The 25150-nt window shown below is 38.6% G+C and overlaps 8 protein-coding genes across 8 annotated transcripts; 4 read left to right on the top strand and 4 right to left on the bottom strand.

Annotated features, from left to right (window-relative positions):
• Positions 1-1048: 1048 nt before the first annotated feature.
• Positions 1049-6065, top strand: LOC117132614. Its single transcript, XM_033287365.1, has 4 exons — positions 1049-2909; positions 3162-3746; positions 3914-4317; positions 4874-6065. The coding sequence occupies exons 1-4, from the start codon at positions 2064-2066 to the stop codon at positions 5595-5597; spliced, it is 2559 nt and encodes an 852-aa protein (XP_033143256.1). The 5' UTR covers positions 1049-2063; the 3' UTR covers positions 5598-6065.
• Positions 6066-6321: 256 nt separating this feature from the next.
• Positions 6322-8673, bottom strand: LOC103847935. The gene is made up of 2 exons (XM_033287366.1): positions 8326-8673; positions 6322-8232 (listed from the first exon to the last, which is right to left on the bottom strand). The coding sequence occupies exons 1-2, from the start codon at positions 8671-8673 to the stop codon at positions 6322-6324; spliced, it is 2259 nt and encodes a 752-aa protein (XP_033143257.1).
• A 1514-nt stretch (positions 8674-10187) lies between these two features.
• On the top strand, positions 10188-12264 carry LOC103860237 (putative defensin-like protein 257). Its single transcript, XM_018657133.2, has 2 exons — positions 10188-11835; positions 11955-12264. Exons 1-2 carry the CDS (start codon positions 11718-11720, stop codon positions 12137-12139), a joined length of 303 nt encoding a protein of 100 aa, XP_018512649.1. The 5' UTR covers positions 10188-11717; the 3' UTR covers positions 12140-12264.
• On the bottom strand, positions 12151-12897 carry LOC103861087 (probable ubiquitin-conjugating enzyme E2 37). The gene has a single exon (XM_009138796.3). It carries the CDS (start codon positions 12895-12897, stop codon positions 12307-12309), a length of 591 nt encoding a protein of 196 aa, XP_009137044.1. The 3' UTR covers positions 12151-12306.
• On the top strand, positions 12892-13878 carry LOC117132883 (putative defensin-like protein 257). Its single transcript, XM_033288364.1, has 2 exons — positions 12892-13225; positions 13337-13878. Exons 1-2 carry the CDS (start codon positions 13108-13110, stop codon positions 13519-13521), a joined length of 303 nt encoding a protein of 100 aa, XP_033144255.1. The 5' UTR covers positions 12892-13107; the 3' UTR covers positions 13522-13878.
• Positions 13580-15640, bottom strand: LOC103860238 (probable ubiquitin-conjugating enzyme E2 37). The gene is made up of 6 exons (XM_009137826.3): positions 15269-15640; positions 15107-15176; positions 14920-15025; positions 14720-14818; positions 14478-14621; positions 13580-14410 (listed from the first exon to the last, which is right to left on the bottom strand). The coding sequence occupies exons 1-6, from the start codon at positions 15414-15416 to the stop codon at positions 13682-13684; spliced, it is 1296 nt and encodes a 431-aa protein (XP_009136074.1). The 5' UTR covers positions 15417-15640; the 3' UTR covers positions 13580-13681.
• A 45-nt stretch (positions 15641-15685) lies between these two features.
• LOC103860241 (structural maintenance of chromosomes protein 1) lies at positions 15686-24392 on the bottom strand. Its single transcript, XM_033288291.1, has 17 exons — positions 23451-24392; positions 23143-23376; positions 22817-23058; positions 22236-22502; positions 21740-22010; positions 21255-21379; positions 20943-21052; positions 20748-20855; positions 20542-20681; positions 20381-20470; positions 20088-20299; positions 19503-19672; positions 18762-18871; positions 18333-18676; positions 17856-18107; positions 17473-17700; positions 15686-17361 (listed from the first exon to the last, which is right to left on the bottom strand). Exons 1-17 carry the CDS (start codon positions 24138-24140, stop codon positions 17313-17315), a joined length of 3642 nt encoding a protein of 1213 aa, XP_033144182.1. The 5' UTR covers positions 24141-24392; the 3' UTR covers positions 15686-17312.
• On the top strand, positions 16288-16779 carry LOC103861088. The gene has a single exon (XM_009138797.1). It carries the CDS (start codon positions 16288-16290, stop codon positions 16777-16779), a length of 492 nt encoding a protein of 163 aa, XP_009137045.1.
• Positions 24393-25150: the final 758 nt, after the last annotated feature.

Below are 25150 nucleotides of genomic sequence, written 5' to 3' on the forward strand. Positions count from 1 at the left end.
CATTTTGGCCATAAGAGGCTGGTCCGCACCCGCATGAATTTTCTTTTGGATTCATTTCCAAAAGGCTTCGTAATAATTATAGTTTAACATCTCTTTATATATTAGACACTTTTTATCTAAATTTCCAATGTGATATTTTCTTTGATATCCATATATAAATCTAAACATGGCAATGTGATGTTGGTTTGGCATTACTTTCTTTCTCTTCTCTTTGTATTTACAACTATATATGAAGACCCTTTAAAGAGTTTAACAAAAGAAAATCTACATACATATCCACCTTTTAATGAGATATATCTTCAACAGTTTAAAATTCCATCCCTTTTAAATTAGTTAAAAAAATTATGAAATTTCACTCGAATTTAGAATCTACTTAATTATCTTTTTATTATAAGCTTTCAGAAGGTTAACACTTATAAGGCCTATTTAGCCGGAAAACCAGTTAGATATATGTGTGTGTATTTTCTTAACTAGTATATTCACACAAAAAAAAAGCCACCAGAAAGTAGATATGCTCCATTGTAACATCATATGCTTTCATTTTTAGTTAAAAATAAGGGGTTTTTGCCAAAACTAACCCACAACTTGATTTTAATCCCAAACCTATACCCAAACTTGAATCAAATGCAAAACTAACCTAAAAGCCTAGTGAAATTACAGCTCAGCCCCTTGTGACCAAACAAAAAAACAGAAGCCATTTTTACGAATATAGCCCCAGTAAATCGTCTGAGTCGTCTGAATTGTTGGAAGTCGTCTAGACGACTGAAGTTTCAGTCGTCTGGTACCAGCTTATTTTAAAAATAATTTATAAATCTTGTAAAAAATATTTTGATGCGTGAAAAATAAAAATCAAGTAATTATAAACAGTTTTAAGTGATATAAATTAAGATATGATAAAATTGATTTGTTTTGAAGATAGATGAGTGGAAGTAGTGTATCATTATATTCTTTGGTTTAGGAGTTTGGCAAACATATGTTGTAGTATTGTATGTATTGTTAGGGTTAGATCTTGGAAAACTAAAATGTTTTTTTCAAAAATTAGTTTTCACCAATATGTGTTTATTTCTGTGTATAGTAAACACTTTTCAAGTTTGATTTGATTTTATGAAGTGTTTAATTAGATAAATAAGTTTAGGGGTTATGTTTAGGGTGTGGACGACTTATATTTCGGTCGTCTGTTGAATAATTTACACGGACGACGTATATTTCAGTCGTCCACATCGTACCGAACCTTTAATTTTACCAATGTACGTTTTAACCTAACCGGATCATTTACCGGACATATAAAAGCTATTTTTTTCACTGTTTCACAATTTTACGAAACCCTAGCGCCGTTTCTCTCCAACGGCGATTTCGAAGGCGATAAGACGAAAACCCTACCGTGGTCGTGTTCCGCCGTTATCTTCGCCGGTAATCTCTCCGATTACGACGAATCTCGTTTCTCCTTCATGCCGTAGAGTATTTTCGTAGTTTAAACTGACCGTCCGCTTCTTTTTTTCAGATCTGAAATCTCGTTTGCCAAACTCCGCCGCCGGTATGTTATTTCTCATGTATTAAGGCGTTTAGCCGCCGGAAAAACCCTAAATATTTTAGTATTGATTCTTCTTTTCCCTTCGATTTGCAGATCTGTAACGGCTTGGGGCCACATCTTCTCCGACCATATCTTCTCGGACAATATATTCTCCAACTGTAAGTCATTCGTCTTTTGTTTAAAAGATTTTGAGATTGTTGTAGTCTTTTGCTGAAAGATTACCCAGACGACTTCCAGGAAGTGAGAAGACTACTCAGACGACTTCCAGGAAGTGAGAAGACTACTTGGACGACTTCCAGGAAGTCTTCTACTATGTCTTACTCTCTGGACGACTTACATGTAAGTCGTCCAGAGAGTAAGACATAGTAGAAGACTTCCTGGAAGTCGTCCAAGTAGTCTTCTCACTTCCTGGAAGTCGTCTGAGTAGTCTTCTCACTTCCTGGAAGTCGTCTGGAAGTCTTCTATAGCATTTAGCATAGTGCGCAACCTATGTGTTTGAGATGGTTGTTTGTGATTATTTGCAGGCCTTTAAATGGATTTACCAGAATTCCCGCCGAGGATGTTTACATTAGGAGAAGAGCCTGATGCAATCAGGAGCATTTCGTATCATTCTGATGACACGAAGTTGTTTAAAGCTCTATGTGATTGTCTCACAGCTGACGAATATGAGGATCTGAAGGCGTCGAAGTTAGGAGTGTTCATCAAATTCAAGGAGCTTGACTTTGGTTGGACTTCAAGGCTGGTACATTTTATGCTCTCTTTCCAGCTAGACATCAAGAAGAAGTTTGAGCTCTGGAGTCTTGTCGTTTCACAACCTGTGAGGTTTTCACTGATAGAGTTTGAATACCTCACTGGGCTGAACTGCGATTACATCAAGGACCTGGAAAATCCAAGGTGTGAGGTTACGACGGAGATGGCTGCTTTCTGGGAGAAGATGGGTGTTGATATCGATACTGGGCCAAGTATTGATCAGATAACAGAAGCATTTTACAACTGCGACGAGTGGTCTCGGGATGATCGCATGCGGCTGGGATACCTTGCCATCTACGCAGGGTACATCGAAGGGAAAAAGTTCTCATCCGCTACATCAGCTAGTCTTGCAAGGCTAGTGATGGATTTAGAAAAATTTGAGAATTATCCATGGGGGAGAGTGGCGTTTAAGGTGCTGATGGATTCTCTGAAGGCAAAAGACTTGACGCAAACTGGTTACACTGTTGATGGGTTCATACAAGTGCTCCAAGTGTGGGCGTACTATGCTCTGCCAGAATTGGGTGCTAATTATGGGTCTCCCGTACCAAACAGACCGTCTCCACTGTTGCTGGCTTACAAGGGTGGCAAAAGACAACGCAAATTTTTTAAGGCTGCTATCAATAAACAGGTACTTAACTTCACTCCTAAGACTTCTCAGACGACTTAAAGTTAAGTCGTGTGGAAGTCATCCAACAAAAGACCACTCAGACGACTTACTTATAAGTCGTCTGAGTGGTCTTTTTGTTGGAAGACTTTCAGACGACTTAACTTTAAGTCGTCTGTGATCAAAATACTTCTCAGACGACTTAACTTTAAGTCGTCTGTGAACAAAATACTTCTCAGACGACTTAACTAAGTTTATATCTTTTATTTATTGCAGACTATCGTGAAGAACTTCGTTCAGAAGGATTTTGATGAAATGTTTCCAAAATGGGACGGAGACGTAGATGACCCTGCCGCGGATAACATAATTAAAGTCATGTTTAATGATCCTGGATGGGAGTGGACCATGGAATGCTGGCCAGTCACCGGTACTCGCAAGGTTGTGAAGATGGAAGTGATTCCAGTGAAGAATGAAGTGAGTCCCGTGAAGTCAGAGAGTGTTGTGAAGGAAGAAAGTAGCAGACCTCGGAAGAAAGCTCGTAAAGGGTCTTCTGTTTCTGCTGAGAAACCTGCGGCGGGTAGTGAAGGTCAGCAGATTGAAAAGACCTTGAAGGACATATCTGATGCCATTAATCTTGGCTTTGGGACGTGTCTTAAGGAGCTCAAGTTACTGGCGGATAGGATTGAAGCTGTGGAGAAGAAGGTGGGAATCACCAACAGAGGGGGTTCATCTGATGATCGTCAACTTACAACCACTTCAAATCCACCAAAACCTGTTGACGAACCCGGGGTTAGTACCAAAACCTCTCCCAAAATTGCAGAGAAGAGAGTCACTAGGCAATGTGTTAGGAAGAGTCAGGACTGATGTGATTTGTTTCTTGTGTGCTTTGATGAACATGTGTGCTTTGTTTCTAGTGTGCTTTGATGAACCACTGTATGCCTTGATTCTGAACATGTGTGCTTTGTTTCTAGTGTGAATTTGATCTTTTGTTAATAGTTTTTAAACACACTGTGAACTCGAAATTGCAGAGTGAAAGTGTGAATGGGGCGAAAGCAGGACAGAAGGAAGCCAAAGAACCGAGTCTTACTACAGAACCGAGTTCCTCGAGAGAGCTCTGTCTTGTGAGTCCTGCAGACGACTTACCGAGTGAAGATCCTAGCCTTCTTATATTGGACAAACAAGTTTCGACCGCTTCAGATTTACTCGTTGAAGAAGCTAGAAGGCAGACAAAGAAGGAGACTGCTTTGGTGAATCTCCGTAAAAAAAGTGTGCGAGAAAGGAAGCTTGCTCCCACACAGCAAACTCCTTTTAAGGGAAACAGCACTGCCAAACAGATCATTCCAAACAAACAGGTTGGCGGAGGCTATGATCCTTTTGCACCCATTGACAAGATGAAGTCGAAGGAGCTCACTGCATGGGTGCAAAAAGATCCGTAAGTTGCTGTTAAAAATATGCTTACTTATATTTGATTAAAAAAAGCTTCCATTTGATTATTTACATTTTGTGTTTGCAGTTCTTATAAACTGCCTCTGAAAAAAAAACCACGTAGATGTCGAAGTCGATTCTATCAGGTCCTCCGAACCCCCTTAGAATGGCTAACCGACCATGTAAGTCTTCTGCTATTTTCTTACTCTTATATAAGTCGTCTGGTAGTTATCTGGTACTTTTCTGATTTGTATAAGTCGTCTGTGAGTCGTCTGTGAGTTGTCTGTCAGTCGTCTATGAGTCGTCTATAAGTCGTCTGGTAGTTATCTTACGTAAGTCGTCTGTAAGTCGTCTCTAAGTCGTCTCTAAGTCGTCTGTGAGTCGTCTGGTAGTTATCTTACGTAAGTCGTCTGTAAGTCGTCTCTAAGTCGTCTCTAAGTCGTCTCTAAGTCATCTCTAAGTCGTCTGTGAGTCGTCTGGTAGTTATCTTACGTAAGTCGTCTGTATGTCGTCTCTAAGTCGTCTGTAAGTCGTCTCTAAGTCGTCTGTAAGTTTTTTTGACTTGTATTGTTTTATATGCAGCAAATGGATGCTTTTATTAATGTACTGAGGCAACGGTACCAAAACCATCCAGAACATTTCACGAGCGACAGAATGTGCTTTCTTGATCATATCTTTTCTCGGCAGTGGAGGGCCTCCTACCCTGATTTTAAGAGCGACGCTCCTGATGCCAACGGTTTAGGAAGAAGACTCCCTGGTGGGGCGTGGAATTATCATGCAGGCTTGATACCTTCTTTTTGCCAATCTAAGAAGGTTTGGGGGGTGGATGTGGATGATATCTATGCACCTGTGAACTTCAAGAACGAGCATTGGATTGCTATATGGATATCGATCCCTAAGAGGCACATCGTCGTCTGGGACAGCATTGTCTCTCATATTAGGCCTGCAGAACTCGATGAGGTAATGGAGCCTTTTGTCACAATGGTCCCTTATCTGCTTGTTGAGTGCGCGCTCTCTGACGAACAAAAGGTTCAATACACATTGGAGCCATACACATATGCGAGACAAACCGTTGGAGTACCTCAGTGCCGAGCTGGTGATTGTGGGGTTTTCACTCTGAAGTACATCGAATGTCATGCTCTTGGGATAGAATTTCCCACCGCGTTTGACAAAAAACACGGGAAGACCATCAGGGAGAAGATGGCGCTGGATATATTTCGAGAGCTTCCTAAGTGCCATGAATGGGAAAACCAAGACAATGATGAGAACCTGGCAACGTATGATTAGATATTGGATGTGTTATTGCGATTGTATTTGAACTTGATGCTTTTGTGTACTGTTGTTAGGTAGATTAGGGGATGTTAACAGGGTCAGGATAGGATGATGTTTTTTGTAACCTATCCTCACACCAAACTAGAATTCCGTAGGAAATTAGTTTGGTAGTGCAGTAACCTTTCGGAATATGTAATGTTTAACTTGTATTTTTTAAATTGCACTGTTGGAATTAGTTTCGGAATATGTAATGCTTAACATAGAAGGTCTACAAAGAAAAGTTCATAAAACATATAAATTCATAACATAGAGTCTACAGAGAAGTTCATAAAACATAGAAAATCATTGGACGACTTACTTAAAGGTCTTCTGGACGACTACAGAGAAGTTCATAAAACATAGAAAATCATTGGACGACTTACTTAAAGGTCTTCTGGACGACTACAGAGAAGTTCATAAAACATAGAAAATCATTGGACGACTTACTTAAAGGTCTTCTGGACGACTACAGAGAAGTTCATAAAACATAGAAAATCATTGGACGACTTACTTAAAGGTCTTCTGGACGACTACAGAGAAGTTCATAAAACATAGAAAATCATTGGACGACTAACCAGAAGGTCTTCTGGACGACTTACCAGAAGAAAATTCTAATTAAGACGTTGGACGACTAACCAGAAGGTCTTTTGGACGACTTACCAGAAGGTCTTCTGGACGACTTACTTAAAGGTCTTCCACGTCAGTTCTTACATTGTGGACGCTTATGGCCAGTTTCTTTGCAGACTGAGCACCTATAAACCCTGTGTTGCTTCCGGGGTTTGCGTCCTCTCATCCTGGATAGCTCCAACCAAGATTGCCATCTTGATTTCTTCTGTCTCCCCGGACCACGCTTTACTTCCGGAGGAAAGCATGTGCGTGCCTCAACAAGTTGTCCAACACAAGGATATATATTCTCTGAGTATCCTGCAAACAAAGTATCCTTTGAGTAGACCGGCCACACAAGTGTGGAGATATGCACACCAGCTGCTGTTCCAGCTGCTATAGCATGAGAGCAAGGTATTTTCTCGACTTGATAGACACCACAATCACACTTTTGAAGTTCCAGATCAACATTACAGTCCCTATTGCCACCTTTCACAAAGAACTTCCATCCATCAATTTGTTGGACTCTCAGAGTATACGCGTTCTCCTCTCGGACAGCAAGCAAGTGTTCAACACCCCGACTATGTTGAGTTGTAAGACTCAAAGCATCTCCTCTCCTTTTCCAGTACCACCTTCCTAGCTTCTCCCTTATGAACTCCAGCAGGAACTGAATAGGAAATCCTCTTGCTCGCTTCAGTGCGGAGTTAATTGATTCAGCGATATTGCTCGTTTTTAAGTTGTACCTGTCTCCCTGACAATGAACCCTAGACCATAGGGTCACATCGGCTTCCTCCAGATACTCAGCAAGATCCGGATTTGCACTCCGTATCTCATCCATGTACCGATCAAAATCGTAAAGTGTATGAGCATAAGCAGCACCTTTCACCAAGTACAAGAGATGCTTCCCTTTATACTTTTTGACAATATTCTCTTGAAGGTGATAATAACATATTCCTCGGGTTGCCCAAGGAAACACCTTTTCACACGCATTTATAATGGAGGCGTGCCTGTCGGAGACTATCACCAGAGGATACTCATCAGATACACAGCTCGCCAATTTTGTGAAAAACCATTCCCAAGATTCATCATTCTCACCATCTACGATCCCAAAAGCCAATGGATATATCTGAAAATTACCGTCTTGTGCGGCTGCAACCAACATAGTACCCCCATACTTCCCACTTAGGTGAGTCCCATCTACCACAATGACCCTTCTCTGATACTTAAATCCTCTGATTGAAGCTCCAAAAGCAAGAAATAGATACTTAAATCTATTCAGAGAATCAAGTTCTATAGCTGTGATAGAACCCGGATTTGCTGCCTTGATTTGCTCCAAATATGAAGGCAGTCGCTCATACCCGTCTTCCGCTGATCCTCTCACCATTTCTTGCGCATATAACAATGCTCTGTATGAAGTGGTGTAATCAAGTGTCATGCCAAACATGTTCTTCATTGCATCTTTGATATGCTGCGGATTCAACCCATCAATGATTCCAACTCGATCTATGAAAAGTCGACCAATGTACTTCGGAGTACAACGTTTCCGCTGAGCGATTCTGTCTGGGATGGAACATGTATGAGTTGCCAAATACTTGGTTACCCAAAACGTTTTAGTCCCATGTTTCACACTTGCTCGGACCTTCCATTGACAACCACTAACACGACATGTTGCCACAAACAGAGTTTTCGTTGACTTGAATATTCTGAAGGAGAACCTACGCCTCACCGCTGTCAACCGCAACTCTGAAAGCAGTGCATCCTTACTAGCAAAACTCTGGTTGACATAGATTCTGTCTGCAGATGATCCTTCTCCTTCACAACCATATGCCCCTTTGTAATCATCAAAACAGATTTCATCATCTTCTTCCTCATCCTCATCTTTAACCTTTCCATACTCACTATAATCCTCAGCATCAGCAACAACAGGGATGTCAGCATCCTCCTCCCCATCATGATCCTCAGCTTCATCCCCCTCTTCAGCTTCATGCCCCTCCTCAGCTTCATCCCCCTCCTCAGCTTCATCCCCCTCTTCATCTTCATCGCTCACATCAGCTTCATCCCCCTCCTCAGCTTCATCCCCCTCCTCAGCTTCATCCCCCACATGATCTTCATCCCTTTCCTCTGAAACCGTTCTCATCTTGCTAAAGCTTGATACACAAAGACGTACTTCATGCGTTTTAGTTATCTCGAGCAAGTTCCGAACTTGTCTATCACTTGTAACATGAATAGGAGGAAGGTCTGGAGCCATCTGTTGTAATGAGTAGGTTAGCTCCACAGACTCTGTGTTCATGTCCAGGTTATAATCTTCTTGAGCCATTGCAACAAGATCAGCATGTGTCGAACTTTCATTCAAAAATAACATTCTCGCTCCTTTGAAATGATCAACCACAAAATTCCAACATCCATCTTTCAACAACCATTCTCCATACACTGCATGTAACTGACGCATCATCTGAAAAAGTCAAAATATAACACATTAGCAAACTTAGAACAAAGAAAACGAAAGTTTATTAAAGACTGACGCGGACGACTTCAATCTAAGTTGTCTAGACGACTAAACTATATGTCGTCTGGTCAACGCAGAGGTTATTTTTGCAATTGACTTTGAAATCTGTTATTTCGGACGACTGAAAGTTAAGTCGTCTACTATTGTTTGGTTATAAAAAAAACTCCAAAAAAGCTAGACGACTTACATTTCAGTCGTCAGAGGTTAGTTTTGCATTTGACTGGATTATTTCAGAAGTTTGACTTTTTGGACGACTTACATTTCAGTCGTCTAGTGAAAATTAAAATAATAATATTTTTAAAAAAGTAGACGACTTACAGTTAAGTCGTCATAGGTTAGTTTTGCAATTGAAAAAAAAAACTTCAAGATTTAATTATATACAGACGACTTATAATTCAGTCGTCCACGAGACGACTGAAATGTAAGTCGTCCAGGATTTACGAGGTTTGACCAGAACCTCGGAAAAAAGTCCTGGACGACTTACAATTAAGTCGTCTGGTGGACGACTGAATTATAAGTCGTCTGTGTATAATTAAATCTTGAAGTTTTTTTTTTCAATTGCAAAACTAACCTATGACTACTTAATTGTAAGTCGTTTACTTTAAAAAAAATATTATTATTTTAATTTTCGCCAGACGACTGAAATGTAAGTCGTCTGGGGAAGTCAAACTTCTGAAATTATCCAGTCAAATGCAAAACTAACCTATGACGACTGAAATGTAAGTCGTCTAGGTTCTTTGGAATTTTGTTTGAAACCAAACAATAGTAGACGACTTAACTTTCAGTCATCTCAGGTTACAGATTTCAAAGTCAATTGCAAAAATAACCTCTGCGTTGACCAGACGACTTCCAGGTAAGTCGTCTACAGCCAGACGACTGAAAGGTAAGTCGTCTACAACGAGACGACTTCCCAAGTAAGTCGTCTGACGAACAGATCTGGAAAAAAACTCGATTTCATACCTTAAATTGGTGAGATAAGTTCCTTAGCATACATAAGGCTTCTCCAAGCACACAGAATCACAAACGAAAGTCACCCACCCATAATAGTTAGCTTCTATGACTTTATGAACCATAAAAATTTTAGAATCAAAATCTTGGGTTTTTTTAGCTCATTGTGGAGAGAAAGTGAGAGATATGTTGTGTTTAGTTCACAAAAATGGAAAAAGAAGAAGGGTAAATCGATTTTGGGAGCATTAAGAGCTTCAAATTGGTTGTTCATGGTGGTTGTGGTATTGATGACAATGGCAATCTTGTAATTACTTGAAGATGATGAGGGTGAGAGAGTAAAAATGTCATTTTCGAAAAGAAAAAAAAAAAAAAATTGATGGCATTTTCGTAAATTATATGAACTTGTGGGGTGAATGGGGCAAAACCAATTTTCAAAAAAAAGGGAGGTTAGTTTTGTGTTTGACTTTAAGTTGTAGGTCAATTTTGCAAAAATCCCTAAAAATAAACACTAATAGAAAATATAATATAGTACTAGATTTTGACCCGCGCTTGGAAAGCGCGAGTTTGTTTTCGAAATTAAATATATTTTTTAAATGAATTTTTATATAAGATAGTGTATTGGTTAGAGCATATTTTTTTGGAATCGCGAACCGAACAATATCAAACTGAAGAAACCGAAACCAAAATTGAATTGAATTTCATAAATAACCGAGTAGATCATATATCTCTGGAACCAAAAAATTGAAACTGAATCTAGAATCAAATGGGTACCTTAATTTTTAAAGCTCTGATAAAATCCAAAACTTCGTCATTAACCCGTGAACCAACATCGGTTGATCCCACAAAACCCCAGAAAAATCTTATAATATTTTAAATTTTTGATTTACTTCTCATATACTTAAAACTGAATAACCTATTTGATTTGTCATATAAAATAAATTCATTGTATTTATGTTATGCATTTTAATTTATAGATATTGACCACAAATCCACAATTTCTGTGAACTCTATTAAAAGTATTTTTGAAGAATTTTTATCAACTATAAATACTACAGTATTACCAATTAAAAAAATTAGTTAAGTTTTTATGAACCTTTGATGAAAATCAGTAAAGTTAATTATTTTAGACATTTAGTTGGTGCAAATCTTGAAATTATTAAGTAACACATCTATAGAAATCTGTTGATAGATCTCGTTAGCAAAAGATATTACACTATTTGTATATAGAATTATTTATTTAATATAGAGATTTCGAGGATCTTTTCAATTTTTTTAACAAAGCTCGATCAATGGCAATGGTAGATTGAACTGTTGTAACGTTGGGTACCAAGGAACACTATTGTTATTGTGATTCATTACACGTTTTGTTAAGATGTTATTTTAATAAAATAGAGCCATGGTATAATCAGTGGTGTATAACATGATTTGGTAAGTAATATATGAGATCATTTAAACTAAGTAATATATCGTTTAGTTAGATTATAATTATATTAAAGTAGGATTAAAAAATAATTACTTAATGAATAGGTCCAACAACATTGTTTAAGTAGATTTTTTAAGAATGATTCCCTTTTAATAGTATAGATTATTGCTTATATAAGATATACGATGGCATTTTTTGGTAAGATAATAGTCTCATTTAGTTAAATATAAAGATTTGTCCAAGGCCATACGATGGCATATTCTAAAAATATTCTTTACAGGTCCGATAAATAAACTCACATGCTGTTATAATAAACGCTGCTATCCTCTCGGTCGATAAGGTTTGTTATAATAAATAGGGTTAGACCAAAACATAACAAAAGGAAAGGGTCCACACAACCTTTATAAGTAGATTTATTAAGACTGCTTCTCTTTTAATAGAATAGATATTGTTTGAATTTTGACTAATATTGAGTAAATAGTAGTACTTGATTTTATCTAAAATTCGTGTTTCTGAAAAAAGTGAATTATCCAATTTGGTAACGTAATATTGATTCTGTAAATCTTGACCATTATCGATACCAAGACCAGACTTGCCCCACACACACTATAAATGTATGGAATACATATGGCTAAATACTATCGCAAACTTTGAAACTCTAAACCAACACGTGAAGATGAAGAACGTTTCTCTCAAGCTTCCCCTCTTGATTTTCATTTTGGTCATCACATCTAGTAAGTATTTCTTCTGCTTTTTAGAACAGTAGCGGTTGTGTTTCTTTTCACAAATGTAAATAGAGAAAACAAAACTTAACCGTCAAACCCCCATTTTATTTATGTGAATGATGGAGAAGATTTTGGAGCAGAAGCAAGAGAGTTAACTGAACTTGAAGTTATGGCCGGAAGTACAAGTGACGCTGCCATAGGCAAGACTCTGGATCCAACACATCCACCTTGCAAGAGGGACGCCGATTGTAGCTTCGAATGTCCCAAGGGAGGATTCTGCAACTATCCCTATGGGTTATGTGATTGTCTCTGATCAGTGATCACTATTCTAATCAAATTTCCATATAAAAAAATGTATCATCATCAATTCTTTAGACTTTACCACACTCATTTTGTATTTCAAGAGTAATAACAATAAATCATATGCTCGAGATTCAATATGCAAACTTGGTTCGATCCAAATAAAACAAAACAGTTATTTCAAGGTCGACCACACTTGAGGCCTCTCCTTGCCAATGACAATCTTGACTTCAAAGAGACTGTTGCTTCTTCCTCTTCTCCTCCACTTTCTTCACTGTTTAGAAAAACAATGGATTCAGGCATTGATGCTTCTTCTAAGACTGACTTCTCAAACTCTTCACCCCAACTTTTCGGATCTTGATTCTCATTCATTTCAGTTTTCGCAAGTACCTCTGCTTTGCTAACTTCATTCAACTGCGACTCTCCAAGGGGTCTCAAGGACAGTTTTCGGTTTAGTCCATTGTTGTTACTCTTTGAAGCTGAAGTTCGAAAACTTGAAGTGGCCAAGTCGTTATTAAGTGATGCTGCATTAACCGATGGCTTCTTTAAGCCCAGAGAAAGCTTCTTTCCAATTGAGTGTGGTTTCTTGTTTTCTTTGAAAGCAGCTGAAACTTCATGTGTGAGTTCTTCACCGCACAAGTCTTTCTTTTGAGATTGAGGAGGCAATGCATGAGAGAGTTTCTTCCTGCTCCCTCCGTTGTTACCAGATGAGGTTGCCTCACAGAAACCAATCACTGCTTTTATTTTCCCATTACCATCATTTGCTTTCATTTTTGGTTAAAAATAAACACTAATAGAAAATATAATATATTGTTTGAATTTTGACTAGTATTGCGTAAAAATAGTAGTACTTGATTTTATCTAAAATTCGTGTTTCTGAAAAAAAGTGATTTATCCAATTTGGTAACGGAATATTGATTCTGTAAATCTTGACCAGTATCGCTACCAAGACCAGACTTGCCCCACACACACTATAAATGTATGGAATACATATGGCTAAATACTATCGCAAACTTTGAAACTCTAAACCAACACGTGAAGATGAAGAACGTTTCTCTCAAGCTTCCACTCTTGATTTTCATTTTGGTCATCACATCTAGTAAGTATTTCTTTTGCTTTTAGGACATTAGCGTTTTGTTTCTTTTCACAAATATAAATAGAGAAAACTTAACTGTTGAAACCCATTTTATTTACGTGAATGATGGAGAAGATTTTGGAGCGGAGGCAAGAGAGTTAACTGAAGTTGAAGTTATGGCCGGAAGTTCAAGTGACACTACCATAGCCAATACTCTGGATCCAGCACATCCACCCTGCCAGAGGGACATCGATTGTACCTTGAAATGTCCCAAGGGAGGATTCTGCAACGATCCCCTTGGATTATGTGATTGTTCGTGATCATTATTCTAAATCTAATTTCCACTTTTAAAAGAAAAACGTATTGCCATAAATTCTCTAGGCTTTTAACACACTCATTTTGTATTTCAAGTAATAAATCCTATGCTTGATATTCAATATGCAATCTTGATTCGATCCAAATAAAACAAAACAGTTTTTTTCAAGGTTTACCACACTTGAGGCTTCCTCTCCTTGCCAGTGATAATCTTGACCTCGAAGAGACTGTTGCTTCATCCTCTTCTCCTCCACTTTCTTCGCTGTCTAGAACAACAATGGATTCAGGCATTGATCCTTCTTCCAAGGCAGACTTCTTCTCAAACTCTCCTCCCCAACTTCTCACATCTTGATTCTGATTCATTTCAGTTTGCGCAAGTACCTCTGCTTTGCTAACTTCATTCAACTGTGACTCTCCAAGAGGTCTCAAGGACAGCTTTCCCCTTAGTCTATTGTTGTCACTGTTTGCAGATCGAACACTTGAAGAGGCCAAGTTGTTAATAAGTGATGCTGCATTAACCAATGGCTTCTTTAACCCGAGAGAAAGCTTCTTTACAATTGAATGTGGCTTCTTGTTTTCTTTGCAAGAAGCTGGAACTTCATGTGTGAGTAGTTGTTCACCAGACAAGTCTTTCTTTTGAGATTGAGGAGGCAATGCTAGAGATAGTTTCTTCCTGCTCCCTCCGTTGTTACTGGATGTGTTTGCCTCGCAGAAACCAATCGCTGCTTTTCTTTTCCCATTACCATCCATTTGTTGATCAGTGTCACGACTCTCTTTATATGTCATGCTCAACGAAGATTCCACTGCTAACGTAGGCTTAATCCCATCAGGCTTTTCGTGATTTCGAGCTAAAACACTAATTCCACTTTCAGTAACCTTCTCAACTCCATGACTCTAACGAAACAAAAAAGGAAGCAAAGTTAACGCAAAATCAACATTTTGCTGATACGAATAAACAAACCTCGGGTGCGATAGGTGTTTCGTGAATTTGGAGGGTGGTGGTGCTTCCACCAACACCAGACTTGTTAACCTTGACAGCAAACTTCTCTGTCATCTCCCGGGCCTTATAATCGAAAGCTTGTCTATTGTATTTGTACTCCCTGCTCTGAGACAATCAAACAAGGCCAGCAAAATCAAAATCAAAATCAAAATCAACAATGTCATAGAAAAAATGAGTTTGTAACCAAACCATGTAAGACTTACAACTTCACACATCAAGCCATCATCAGGATTGGGTTCAGTAAGCAACAATCGAATGCTAGTCAGCACTGTAGAGATGTTCAATGATGGTTGCCAAGCACCCTAATCAGAAAGAAACAAACTAACTAACCATTACTATCAATCTATTCAAACATGAATGACTGCAACAAAAGGCAATGAAGGAGACTGTCACCTAGTAGTACCTTGGGAGGGAGATTCAAGATGTCGAGGCAAATGCGGCCACTGTTATCGATGTTAGGATGGTAGATCTGTGTAGCAAAAGACACAATCGGAGGCTGAAACGGATATCTGATAGATCCACACAAAAAAACCTTATCATCAGACTCAAAAAAAAAAAAAAAAAAAAAAAAAAATCATCGTACTAACAACCTCTCTGGAATCTGAATCTTCACGTCGAAGATTCCATTAGCGTAAACAGTATCTTCAGGTCCTTCCATCTCTGTGGAAAGAAGAAAACAAAAAAAAAGAGACAGGGTTAAAATCGATATTTGAAATGTAGAAAATCGGATATTGAGAAGAAGCGAAGCGAACGAGCATCGATTGAGGAGAAAGATGAGAGATCGCCGGAGCCAGAAGCGGCGGAGGAGAGGTGTGGAAACGAAGCGCCGTGAGGTGGATCGGAGAGGAGGAGCTTCAGCTCTTTCTGCATCCTCATGCTTAATCTCGCTGCCTGAGCCATTATTGAGTTAGTTGAATGCTTTGCTTCCTTTCGCTTCCGATTTTGAGAATCTTTAGGCAAAATGGGATTTTGGCACTGGCGTGGCGGGGAAGATTTTGGATTTTGGGGATTTGATGAAAAAAGATCTCTGATATGAACCGTTCGTTAGATGATAGATTCCATTTCACACGATTCAACGGCTCGGATCAGTTATATATTTTGATGAGAAAAAAAAATAACCCACGCCTTTTCGGACCAGAACCTTATTCTGGCGCCTTTGCATTTTCAACTTTTGTTATTTGCATTTTCTCATTAGATATATAATTTGTTCCATATGTATAATATTATTTTATCTTTTTTTTTATTTGCTAAAATTTGGTGCGATTATATTAAATGTGGCAAAAATTTGTTACAGACAATATTTTAGTAGTAGCATAAACCTATGCTAGGAATCAGTTTGAACGATTGTGAGAGGCCCGAGTTTCATGATCCGAAAGGCCCCACTGAAGAGTAGTAAGGATTATTCTTGTGGAAAGTTTTCCAAAACGCCATACCGGTGGGAGAGCTACTGGCGATCAGAAACGTTAATGTGGATATCCGATGCAAGCACTGCAACGCTCCAGAATCTATAAATCATATCTTCCTCCACTGCCCTTTTGCAAAAAAGGTCTGGGAAAACCTCCCGGTGACACCAACCGTGGATTTGAGTGGATTTATAGATTTATCGGAGGTATGGGTGAGGCTGTGTAGTAAAGTTTGTCTTCCTCCGACAGGTTTAGCGACGGGACCTTTGGCACCATGGATCTTGTGGCAAATTTGGATCTCTAGAAAGAGTCTCTGTTTTAATAATAAGCAGATATCAGAAAAGGAGACAATTACCAGGGCAGTTCAGATGGCAAAGGAATGGACGAATGTTCAAGAACAACCAGTAAAGCCACAGAAAAAGATTACAATTTGTACTCCCATCCCACTGAACTGTTCTCTGATGCGGTCCGATGCAGCGTGGAGAGCTGCCTCACAACTGGCTGGACTCGGCTGGACAATCAGAAGAGAAGGGGAGGAGGTGTCGAGTTTCTCAACAGACTCGTCGGTGAAATCAGCGCTAGTTGCCAAAGCCATGGCGATGAGACAAGCAGTTAAAGAAAGCTGGATACTGGGCCATAAGAGACTGAGATGCGAAGCTGACTCTGATCAACTAATCAAAGCATTCAATGGGAATGAAGTCCCCTTGGAGATCTATGGCATCGTTGCCGACATCCTAGACTACTCTTTTCGTTTTGAAGTTATTGCTTTTGTTTGGATTCCTAGGGAAAAAAACTCTATTGCTGATGGGTTAGCAAAACAGGGGCTTGTTATGGTTGAGGCTTTAATGGCCAACACCTAACTCTTGTTATAGTTATTAATATGAATGTGTTTCAAAAAAAAGAAGAAGTAGTAAGGATTCCTATGAAAACAAGCCCATTTAACTGAAATATCAATTCAGCCTGAGATATGGCAGTCGTAGAGTTCTGAGAAGACGAAGGTTTATTTGTCTTTTTAGAAAGGAGAAGGTGGCACTGATCAGTATAATTATATGCCAATTTGGATGATAAAGTTGCCTGAATTTCTGTTATTTTAGCTTATTTTAATTTGACTTTAACTAAACCCGTCCATAGCTTCGGTACACAGTTCAATATGAACTTCGCCTGTATCAAAACTACTCAGCTAGAAACATTCAACAGTAGGAACTTAAAACATGTACACACAAACTATCATCGTACTTTCCACAATAATCTAAGACACCAACCAGATTGATAAACTAGCATCCTCAGATCTTACAAAGCTTCTATCACGCATGAAACCCCCATATAAATCACCATACCGCTGGTACATATATGCCTTCGAACACAGCCCAGAAGTTGAGGGTTGCTGAACCAATTACGACTCTGCGTAGTTCCCAAGGTCAAAAGACATAGTACTCGAGCAACTGCAGCAAATGAATCATGAACGAGTTGTCAGATATCGGCTTAATTTTTTGGTAATTACACAGGGACAAGTAGATACAAGTTAAAAAAAAAAAAAAAAAAGATGTGATCACCTCTTATCGACGTCTCTGTAAACTCCAACCAGAGCTTCGGCCTTGTCATAGAAGCTGTCCTTGAGAGATATTACAATGCTCTGGAAGCCATGCCCATCCTCTGCATCCTGATTTTCACGTGCGGCTTGGCAGGATCTGCTACGCATAAACTGAGCGACTTTTGCAACGTTTAAATTATCCAGCGCAGCATCCACTTCATCCAGTATGAAAAAGGGCGAAGGTCTATAGCTGAAAAGATGGAAAACAATAAACCTGATCATCACCATTTTCAACGTTTTGGGTAAATAACAAAGTTAGTATGGCAACATCAAAGACTTTAACAAAACAAAAAAAAAACACTAATATTTTGAAAATTAAGGGTATAACTAGGTCGGTGGGGATACCTATGGATGGAGAAGAGTAATGCCAAAGCGGCAACTGTTTTCTCTCCTCCAGAGAGCTGTTCCATGTCACGGAAACGCTTGGTTGGGGGCATTGTTGTGTACTTTATACCCTGTAGAAACGGATCATCCTCATTCTCTAGGTTTAGATAAGCAGTCCCACCCAATGGATGAGTATTACTCTTGGTTAGCTGCTTGTAGATCTTGTCAATGATGCTAGAAATGTGGTTGAACGCTTCCATAAATAGCTCATACCTGCACCAACAGCGAAAACTCTAATTAATCGAATGTATGAATCAAGAAAAACTGAGATACACTTTGTGTGTGCATTCTATCCAGACAGCTGGTATCTCTATCAGGTAATTAGAATTTTCAGAATGTTACTTGTCTAGTTTTGGTTGCACCATAAAGTCGCTGCTATATGCTAGCGATATTCTTCAAAGTTGGAAAGATGATTTCACAAGAGAAATTTGGAGTTACCTCTTCTGCTTAACAGTATTGTAGGCATCCGCTACTTGTTTCTCCTCCTTCCTGGCAGCTTCAAACTCTTGGCTAACTTGTTTTTCTTTCTCTTGTATAGCCTCATACTGGTCAAGAGCTCTCAAGTTTGGAGCCGTCCTTTCAATCTCGGATGATTTAGATTCTATTTTCTGCCTGTATTCCGCATCCATTCTGTCACGAGCAGATGGTGGGAGATGAGCTCTATCCAACTCACTAAAGTCATACTGTGGCCCATCTGATAAAACAGGAAGGGCAATACGTTCAAGCTCACACTGCTCAGCTATTTCCTGCTTTTGCGAGATCAGCTGCTCTATTTGCGTTTCCTGATAGCAAAAGGTAGCTTTAGTGCACCTATACTCTCATACATACAAAATCTTTGGGTAAGGATTTGATGAGTCTCCATTGTACCTTAGAATTTATCTGACGATCGAGTTTGGTTATGCTTGTTGTCGCTTGAGAAGCCTGCTTTTTCCAATCCAAGATTTCTTTTTCATACTCTTCTGATTTTTGTTTGCACTCTGCAAGCAAGAGTATTAGATATATTCGCACCTTTATGAAAGGAAAAAACACTGCAGATTTGTGCTACGCAAAGAACATTAAACAGGGATGGTGATATTAAAGTATATGGTCGTGTAAGTTATGGTTATACCAGCAAAGGTAAAGAGGATAACAGGGGAAGAGAATCTACAATACTGAATCTTCGTATTAACCATTTGTCAGCCACTAGCATTTTAGCATCATATGATCGCTTTCCTTTAAGATGTACTGTAACCATACAATTAAGGCAAGAGCTCGAGCAGATAATGTACATATAAATTTGTTCAAACCCAACTCAGACCAATCTACAAACGTCAATTATCAGGTAATGAAACAATCAATTGGTTAAGGGGTGACGAAAGATCCATATAATTAAACAACCCCAAGAAAGCAGCATAAGAAATTTTCATATTTCAATGCATTATTACTCCAGGGTTCCAACATAAGGTAATCAATATGAAGCAAACTCATATACGGACAATGTAGATCATGTTGATGTGCGCTAGGAATGAAATCATCAAATTGACAATTCATAATGGCATTTATTATTGAAAAAAGCATAGAACTGAGGCCATCCATCAGATTTATGTAGAGGTAGAACTAAAATTGTACCTCCCATTTCCTTTTTCCAATTGTTGATTTCATTAGTAGCTTTTTCTGTTAGCTCCTTAAGTTCAGACTTCCTCTTCTGTATTTTCTCCAAATCAGATTCCAACGAACTGATAGAAGATTCTAGCTTTCGAATTCGTGAACCCACATCTCGGTTTTGCTCATATTCCACCCTGAAATCAATAAGAAAGTTATTTTAATAGACCAATAAGAAAAGTTTCGGTTTACTATGATTGTACAACTTGAGCTCCTTGAAAGCAGTACGTCAACTCAGTCAACTAGTTAGCGTATTGAGAGTTTGTAACCACCTAGGTTTTTACAGGCTACATATACTGACCCCAACACACTTGCCAATATAGACAACAGTGCCTTCTTTTTATGAGCCACGTGATAGTCAAAATGCAAGAACAGTATGCACAACAAAATGTTTCATTTTTAACCGGATATGGAAAAAGAACAGCTGAAACGTTGACGTGGGAATCAGGGATATCTATTAGCACAGCAGAAATCGATAGACAGTAAAACTGTATATGGGAAGTTAGAATAAATCTTTATATGTAACAAGAAACACAGAGCAAAGGAACATACTGGTATTTTAACTTAGCAAGCTGGTTACTCAGATTCAGCCTTTCTTCAGCCACTTCTTGAGCCTCCTTGAGCTGTTTTTGTACTTCATATTCACGTATGTTAGTAAGACCAACAGACTTGCTAAAACCCGTATAGATATGGTCCACAATCTCATTGATTCTTTTCTCCAACTTCCTGATGTCTGTATTTCTCTTATCAACCTCAGCTCTTGACTACAATACCAACGGGATTCAGCATATTATTGTCATCAGGTTTTAACTTTACTAGATATCAGAAAAAAGATATTAAATTACCTTAGAAAGTTCAACATTTATGCGCCTACTTTCTTCAGTTATATTCCGCTTCGCTTGCTCAAGATTTGGAAGTTTGTCTTTGATGCTTTTCTATAAAACGAAGCCACCAATTAGTAATTCCTGACAGTGTGAAGTAAGTTAGATATAGGATTGGTTGTTACCTTCTCAATTTCAGCATACTGAATCTTTTTTTCAAGTCCACTTATTTTACCCGATATTTCAGACTCCTTTATCTGCATATCTCGAATAGATCCAACCTTTTCCAATTCCAGTTCATATTCTTCTTTCTTTTTCATCAGTCCTGCACAACCGACTCTAAGAAATATTGAAAGGGAAGACGCTTTAAAGCAGTTGGTGACAAGCCAACCTTCAATTTTCTTGTCATCCCATTTGTTAGACTTTGCTTCCATTCCACCACTGGTACCACCAGTCATTGTTCCCGCCATTGTGAGTATTATGCCATCAACAGTAACAACTGGAAATAATATAAACCAGGGTATGTAGACGTCAGTGCACGCATATGAGAGTATGTTACATCTAAACAAGGAAACATGAACATAACCTTTAAATCTCTCTCCGGTCCAGCTAAGACGTTTGGCTTCATCAAGGTCGTCACAGACAAGAGTATTTCCAACAGCAAAGAGGACTGCCTTCTCTAACTCTGGATCGAACGTGAACTAGTTAAGGTCCAAATACATAAACCGGAAACCTGCTCACATCAACCTTCCTATGTTTGTCAATCGTTATTTAATACATCGAAACATTCTCATGCTAGCCACAACTATGCACGCAATGAAGCCAAAGAAGGAAAAATTTAAACAGGCAATCTTGAGTAAGCCAAAAGGAAAATCATTCACTTATTTGCAAAGGATATTGGATAACATCAAACGCCAGCTTTGCTGTGCCGTCCAAATTTCTCAATCTTTCAAGAACTGGCTTGACACGTACTGACTGAAGAGGAATAAATGTCATAGGAGGAAGCCTTTGCTCTTTCAAGTACTGCATGAACAAAGAAACTCATTTAATCCCATACCTAGAGTAGTGGCACAAAATGCTCTTCCACATGTACATCATATAACTTAGAAGCCAAGTAACACAGAATAGGGATTAGTTGCAGGAAGATTGCATCATATATAATATGTTACATACTCGTTGATAGCACATTTCCCTTATTTGGTAAATAATATGAACTGAAATCATCATATAAGAGGTCGTAGAGTTTAAAGCATCATTTATTTATTGGCATAGGCCAGAGGTGTATTACGGTAATGCCTATCAGCAGAGACGAGATAAAAACAATGAAAAAATATTAACAACTTGCATGGGGTTAGAACAACACAACAAGCATAACAGAAATACCTTGATGCAGTCCTTTCCTGTGTTTTCATCTTCTACAACAACTGCATCCATAAATCTCCCCATGGCAACAGTAACTGCAAGGTTGTACTTCTTCCGATTTGGTCGACACAGATCAGTCATTCGACCATGAACTCCTTGAAACAGACGCTTGAGAGACTCAACAGCCTGCGTTAGCCTGCTATCTCTCTCGTTTTCATATCTTTCAGCCGTTAGATCACTTAACTGGTCTTCTAATTCTGTGATTCTAGTCTTCAATTTCTCAGATGCATTCCTGTGCACGTAGAAGTGGGATAGAAACTATCAGATTTATAATAAAAGGACGGAGTATGCGGGTATGCAGAATGCATTCCGCCTAGGTCAAGAAGGGATTTTTAGTCAAAATAGGAAGTTTTAGAAAGATATATTTTTGATAAGTGAATATAACCAATCTCTCAGGCCATATTTCAAAAGATGAAGCAACTAAAAAGAATCTAGTGAATAGGACCATACTAATAACCTGGCATCTCGGTGCTTTTCTTGCAGTGTTGGCAACTGCTTTTTTAGATTAGTTGTTTCCTTCTTATATTCCGAAGATGAATCTTCAATCTCTTTTAGCCTGGACTTCATTCGCTCAATTTGTTCATCGAGATCATTCTCCCTATTTATCAGTTGCTGGTAATTTTCTTCCAGATTTCTCAATGCTTCGAGATCAGTATGATATTGCCTATCTAACACCTCTTTCTCATCTCTGAGCTTAATGGTTTTCATCCAAGCTTCTTGTTTTCTGAGATTGATAAACATGAAGGAAAATCAATAAGAAAACAAAGCGGTTTATAAGAACTCAAAAAAGATGGAAGAATATGCATGTAGATGGCGAATCCAGAAGAATAATACAAAAATCACAAGTAAACAACTATACTCATGTCAGTCTGTAATAAAACGCTCAACTATTTGTCTGCTTACCATTATTCCAAGCAAGAAGATCATAATAAATAGGAAATATGGAGAATGCAAGTTGGTGAATATTGAAAACCTCAGGAACGTTGGAAAATAGCAATGACTAGAAGAGAGGGAATATTGTTGTGTTTTTCAACTTACATTCGAAAGTATTCTTGCAGATGACTGTCAGGCATTGGGAGTTTTCCGCTGCTGCTATCTTGTCTCCTCTCGTTTAATTCGTTTATCTTCTCATTCAGATCCTTAATGCTTTTCTGCATCTGTTCAATCTCTTCGGAATGCTTCCCTTTTTCTTTCTTCCTCTTATCCACCTCCTTTCGACTGCTCTCGATTTTTGATTTTATGCGAGCTATCTCCTCCTTCAATCTCAGAAGCTCAGGTTGCTACAGACAGGAGGAACAAAATTTATAAGTAGAAAAAAAAAACTGTTAATTAAAGACGACTTCAAGGTAGTGCAGTGCACTCACGTATTTTCCAAGGTTGGAGCTTCTCTCAGCAATCTTCTTTTCACGTTGAGCAATTTCTTTCAAAAACTTTGCTTGTTCTATCTTTCTCTTACCAGCTTCATGCTCAAACTTCTCCAGCTTTGCCGCGACATCTTTACGATTGTTCTTTTCAGCATCAACATCTTCATTTGCCTTGTCGATATCATTCTCAATGTTATATAACTGCCACAGGAAGTATTCTCTCTTCAGAGCTTTCTGCAAGTGCAATGCATGAATGCACATTAAAAAGAAGGCAAGGAGTAGAGTTTCACAAATAAGGACACCATTACCAGTTCGTCTTGCAGCTTCAAATGCTTCTCAGCTTCTTCCTTGTGTGCTTTCTTCAGCTTCTTCTCAGCACCAATGGTTTTCTTCTTCTGATATATAAGAGCTGCTTTCTCTTCAGCGCTGGCCTTCTTCTCTTCTAACTCCTCGTACTCTTTCTTAAGCTCATCAGAGCCACAAATCTGCTCGACAAGTCCACTGAGTTCTTTCGAATTCTTGGAAGCAACAGACTCAACATCGCCCTGAAACACTAAGAAGTTACGAGCCTTAACAAGTATCCCTATAGATCGGAGCTTCCCATTGTACTCTTCCCAACTCACAACCCTATCGTCGATACGATACTTACTCCCACCAGAACTGGTAATAGTACGAGTGAAACGAAGAAGCTCCTCCACCCCTTCCTTGTCAAGGAGATACACAAGGCGAACAAACGCTTTCCTCCCTCCTCTCTGCTCCTTCTCTCGGTCATCGAAGGCGTAGATCAGATCCTTAAGCTGAGATCCACGAAGCTGACCAGTGCGGACTCCGAGGACGAAGCTTATCGCGTCCATTAGGTTGGATTTACCGGCACCGTTGGGGCCGATGATGGCCGTCAAGTCCTTGAACGGACCTACTAACTGGTGGCCCTTGTAAGACTTGAAATTCTCCATCTCCAGATGGACGATCCTTCCCGGAGGGGTTTGGATGGAAGGCATGGAAGAGTAAAATTAGGGCTTCTTCAAGGTTGGGGTTATTTCTCGGAGGAAAAATGGCGGGGATCGAAATAGTATATATATATATACTAAGATACTTGGGTAGCTTGTTAGATTATTTTGTACAGCAGTATCAAAAGATTTATATTTTTGAATTTTCATTTGCTAAAACAATACTCTATACGTCATGCTAACTAGGTAAAAATACATGTGTATTAATTTTTGCTTCGCAATCTATTTTCCTAAGTTTGCACGATGATATATTGAATATCATTGCTTTGATTGAATGATTGTAAATTTGTAATGTGGGAGTGTCGACAGCTGACAATTTTATTAATCATCAATTGTCATTTTTCAATTATGTGTTGGATGTTTAGATATATAGTAGTGAGAATTTAGTAAGAGTTTGAAATAAAACTTTCTCCCTCACCTATATATTAATTGTGAATCTTTTAAATTGTTATAACCTTAACTTTGTACTAATTAAAAAGAGACTCATTTTATGTGGCAGTTTATTAAGCTATCTAAAATCTGACGTGGCACACTTATGACGAGACTCATCTTATGTGGGTTTGATACTTGGTAGAGACATTCCCTATTTATGTTTTTTTGTTCACATATATATACACTGTACTTTTTGACATGTTATTTTGAAATTAAAATTTTTGTATGCTTTTCAAGATGATTGATTTTTAATTAAATTATCTTAGTAGTCATTGATCAGTCTAAGAAATTAGAGTAGTTATAACCAGTGATAAACTAAGAAATAGAAAGTGGAGCATCAACTCCTGACAAACATAAATGGGAAACGTGACATGAGGATTGGCTCATATTAGTCAAGGAAGACCACTTCTCTTATTAATGAAACTAGAAAATAGATAAGTCGTGAGACTCTTTCATGCGAGATACTTGCGGTTTGGTTAACGTCGTCTAGATGATCTCCTACTTGTCACCTAAGCACATGCCTGGCTTCTAGTATCCTATATCAATACCCCGGTGGCTAAAAGTACCTT

This window comes from Brassica rapa, chromosome A03 (genome assembly GCF_000309985.2).
Source record: "Brassica rapa cultivar Chiifu-401-42 chromosome A03, CAAS_Brap_v3.01, whole genome shotgun sequence".
Classification (NCBI taxonomy): domain Eukaryota; kingdom Viridiplantae; phylum Streptophyta; class Magnoliopsida; order Brassicales; family Brassicaceae; genus Brassica; species Brassica rapa.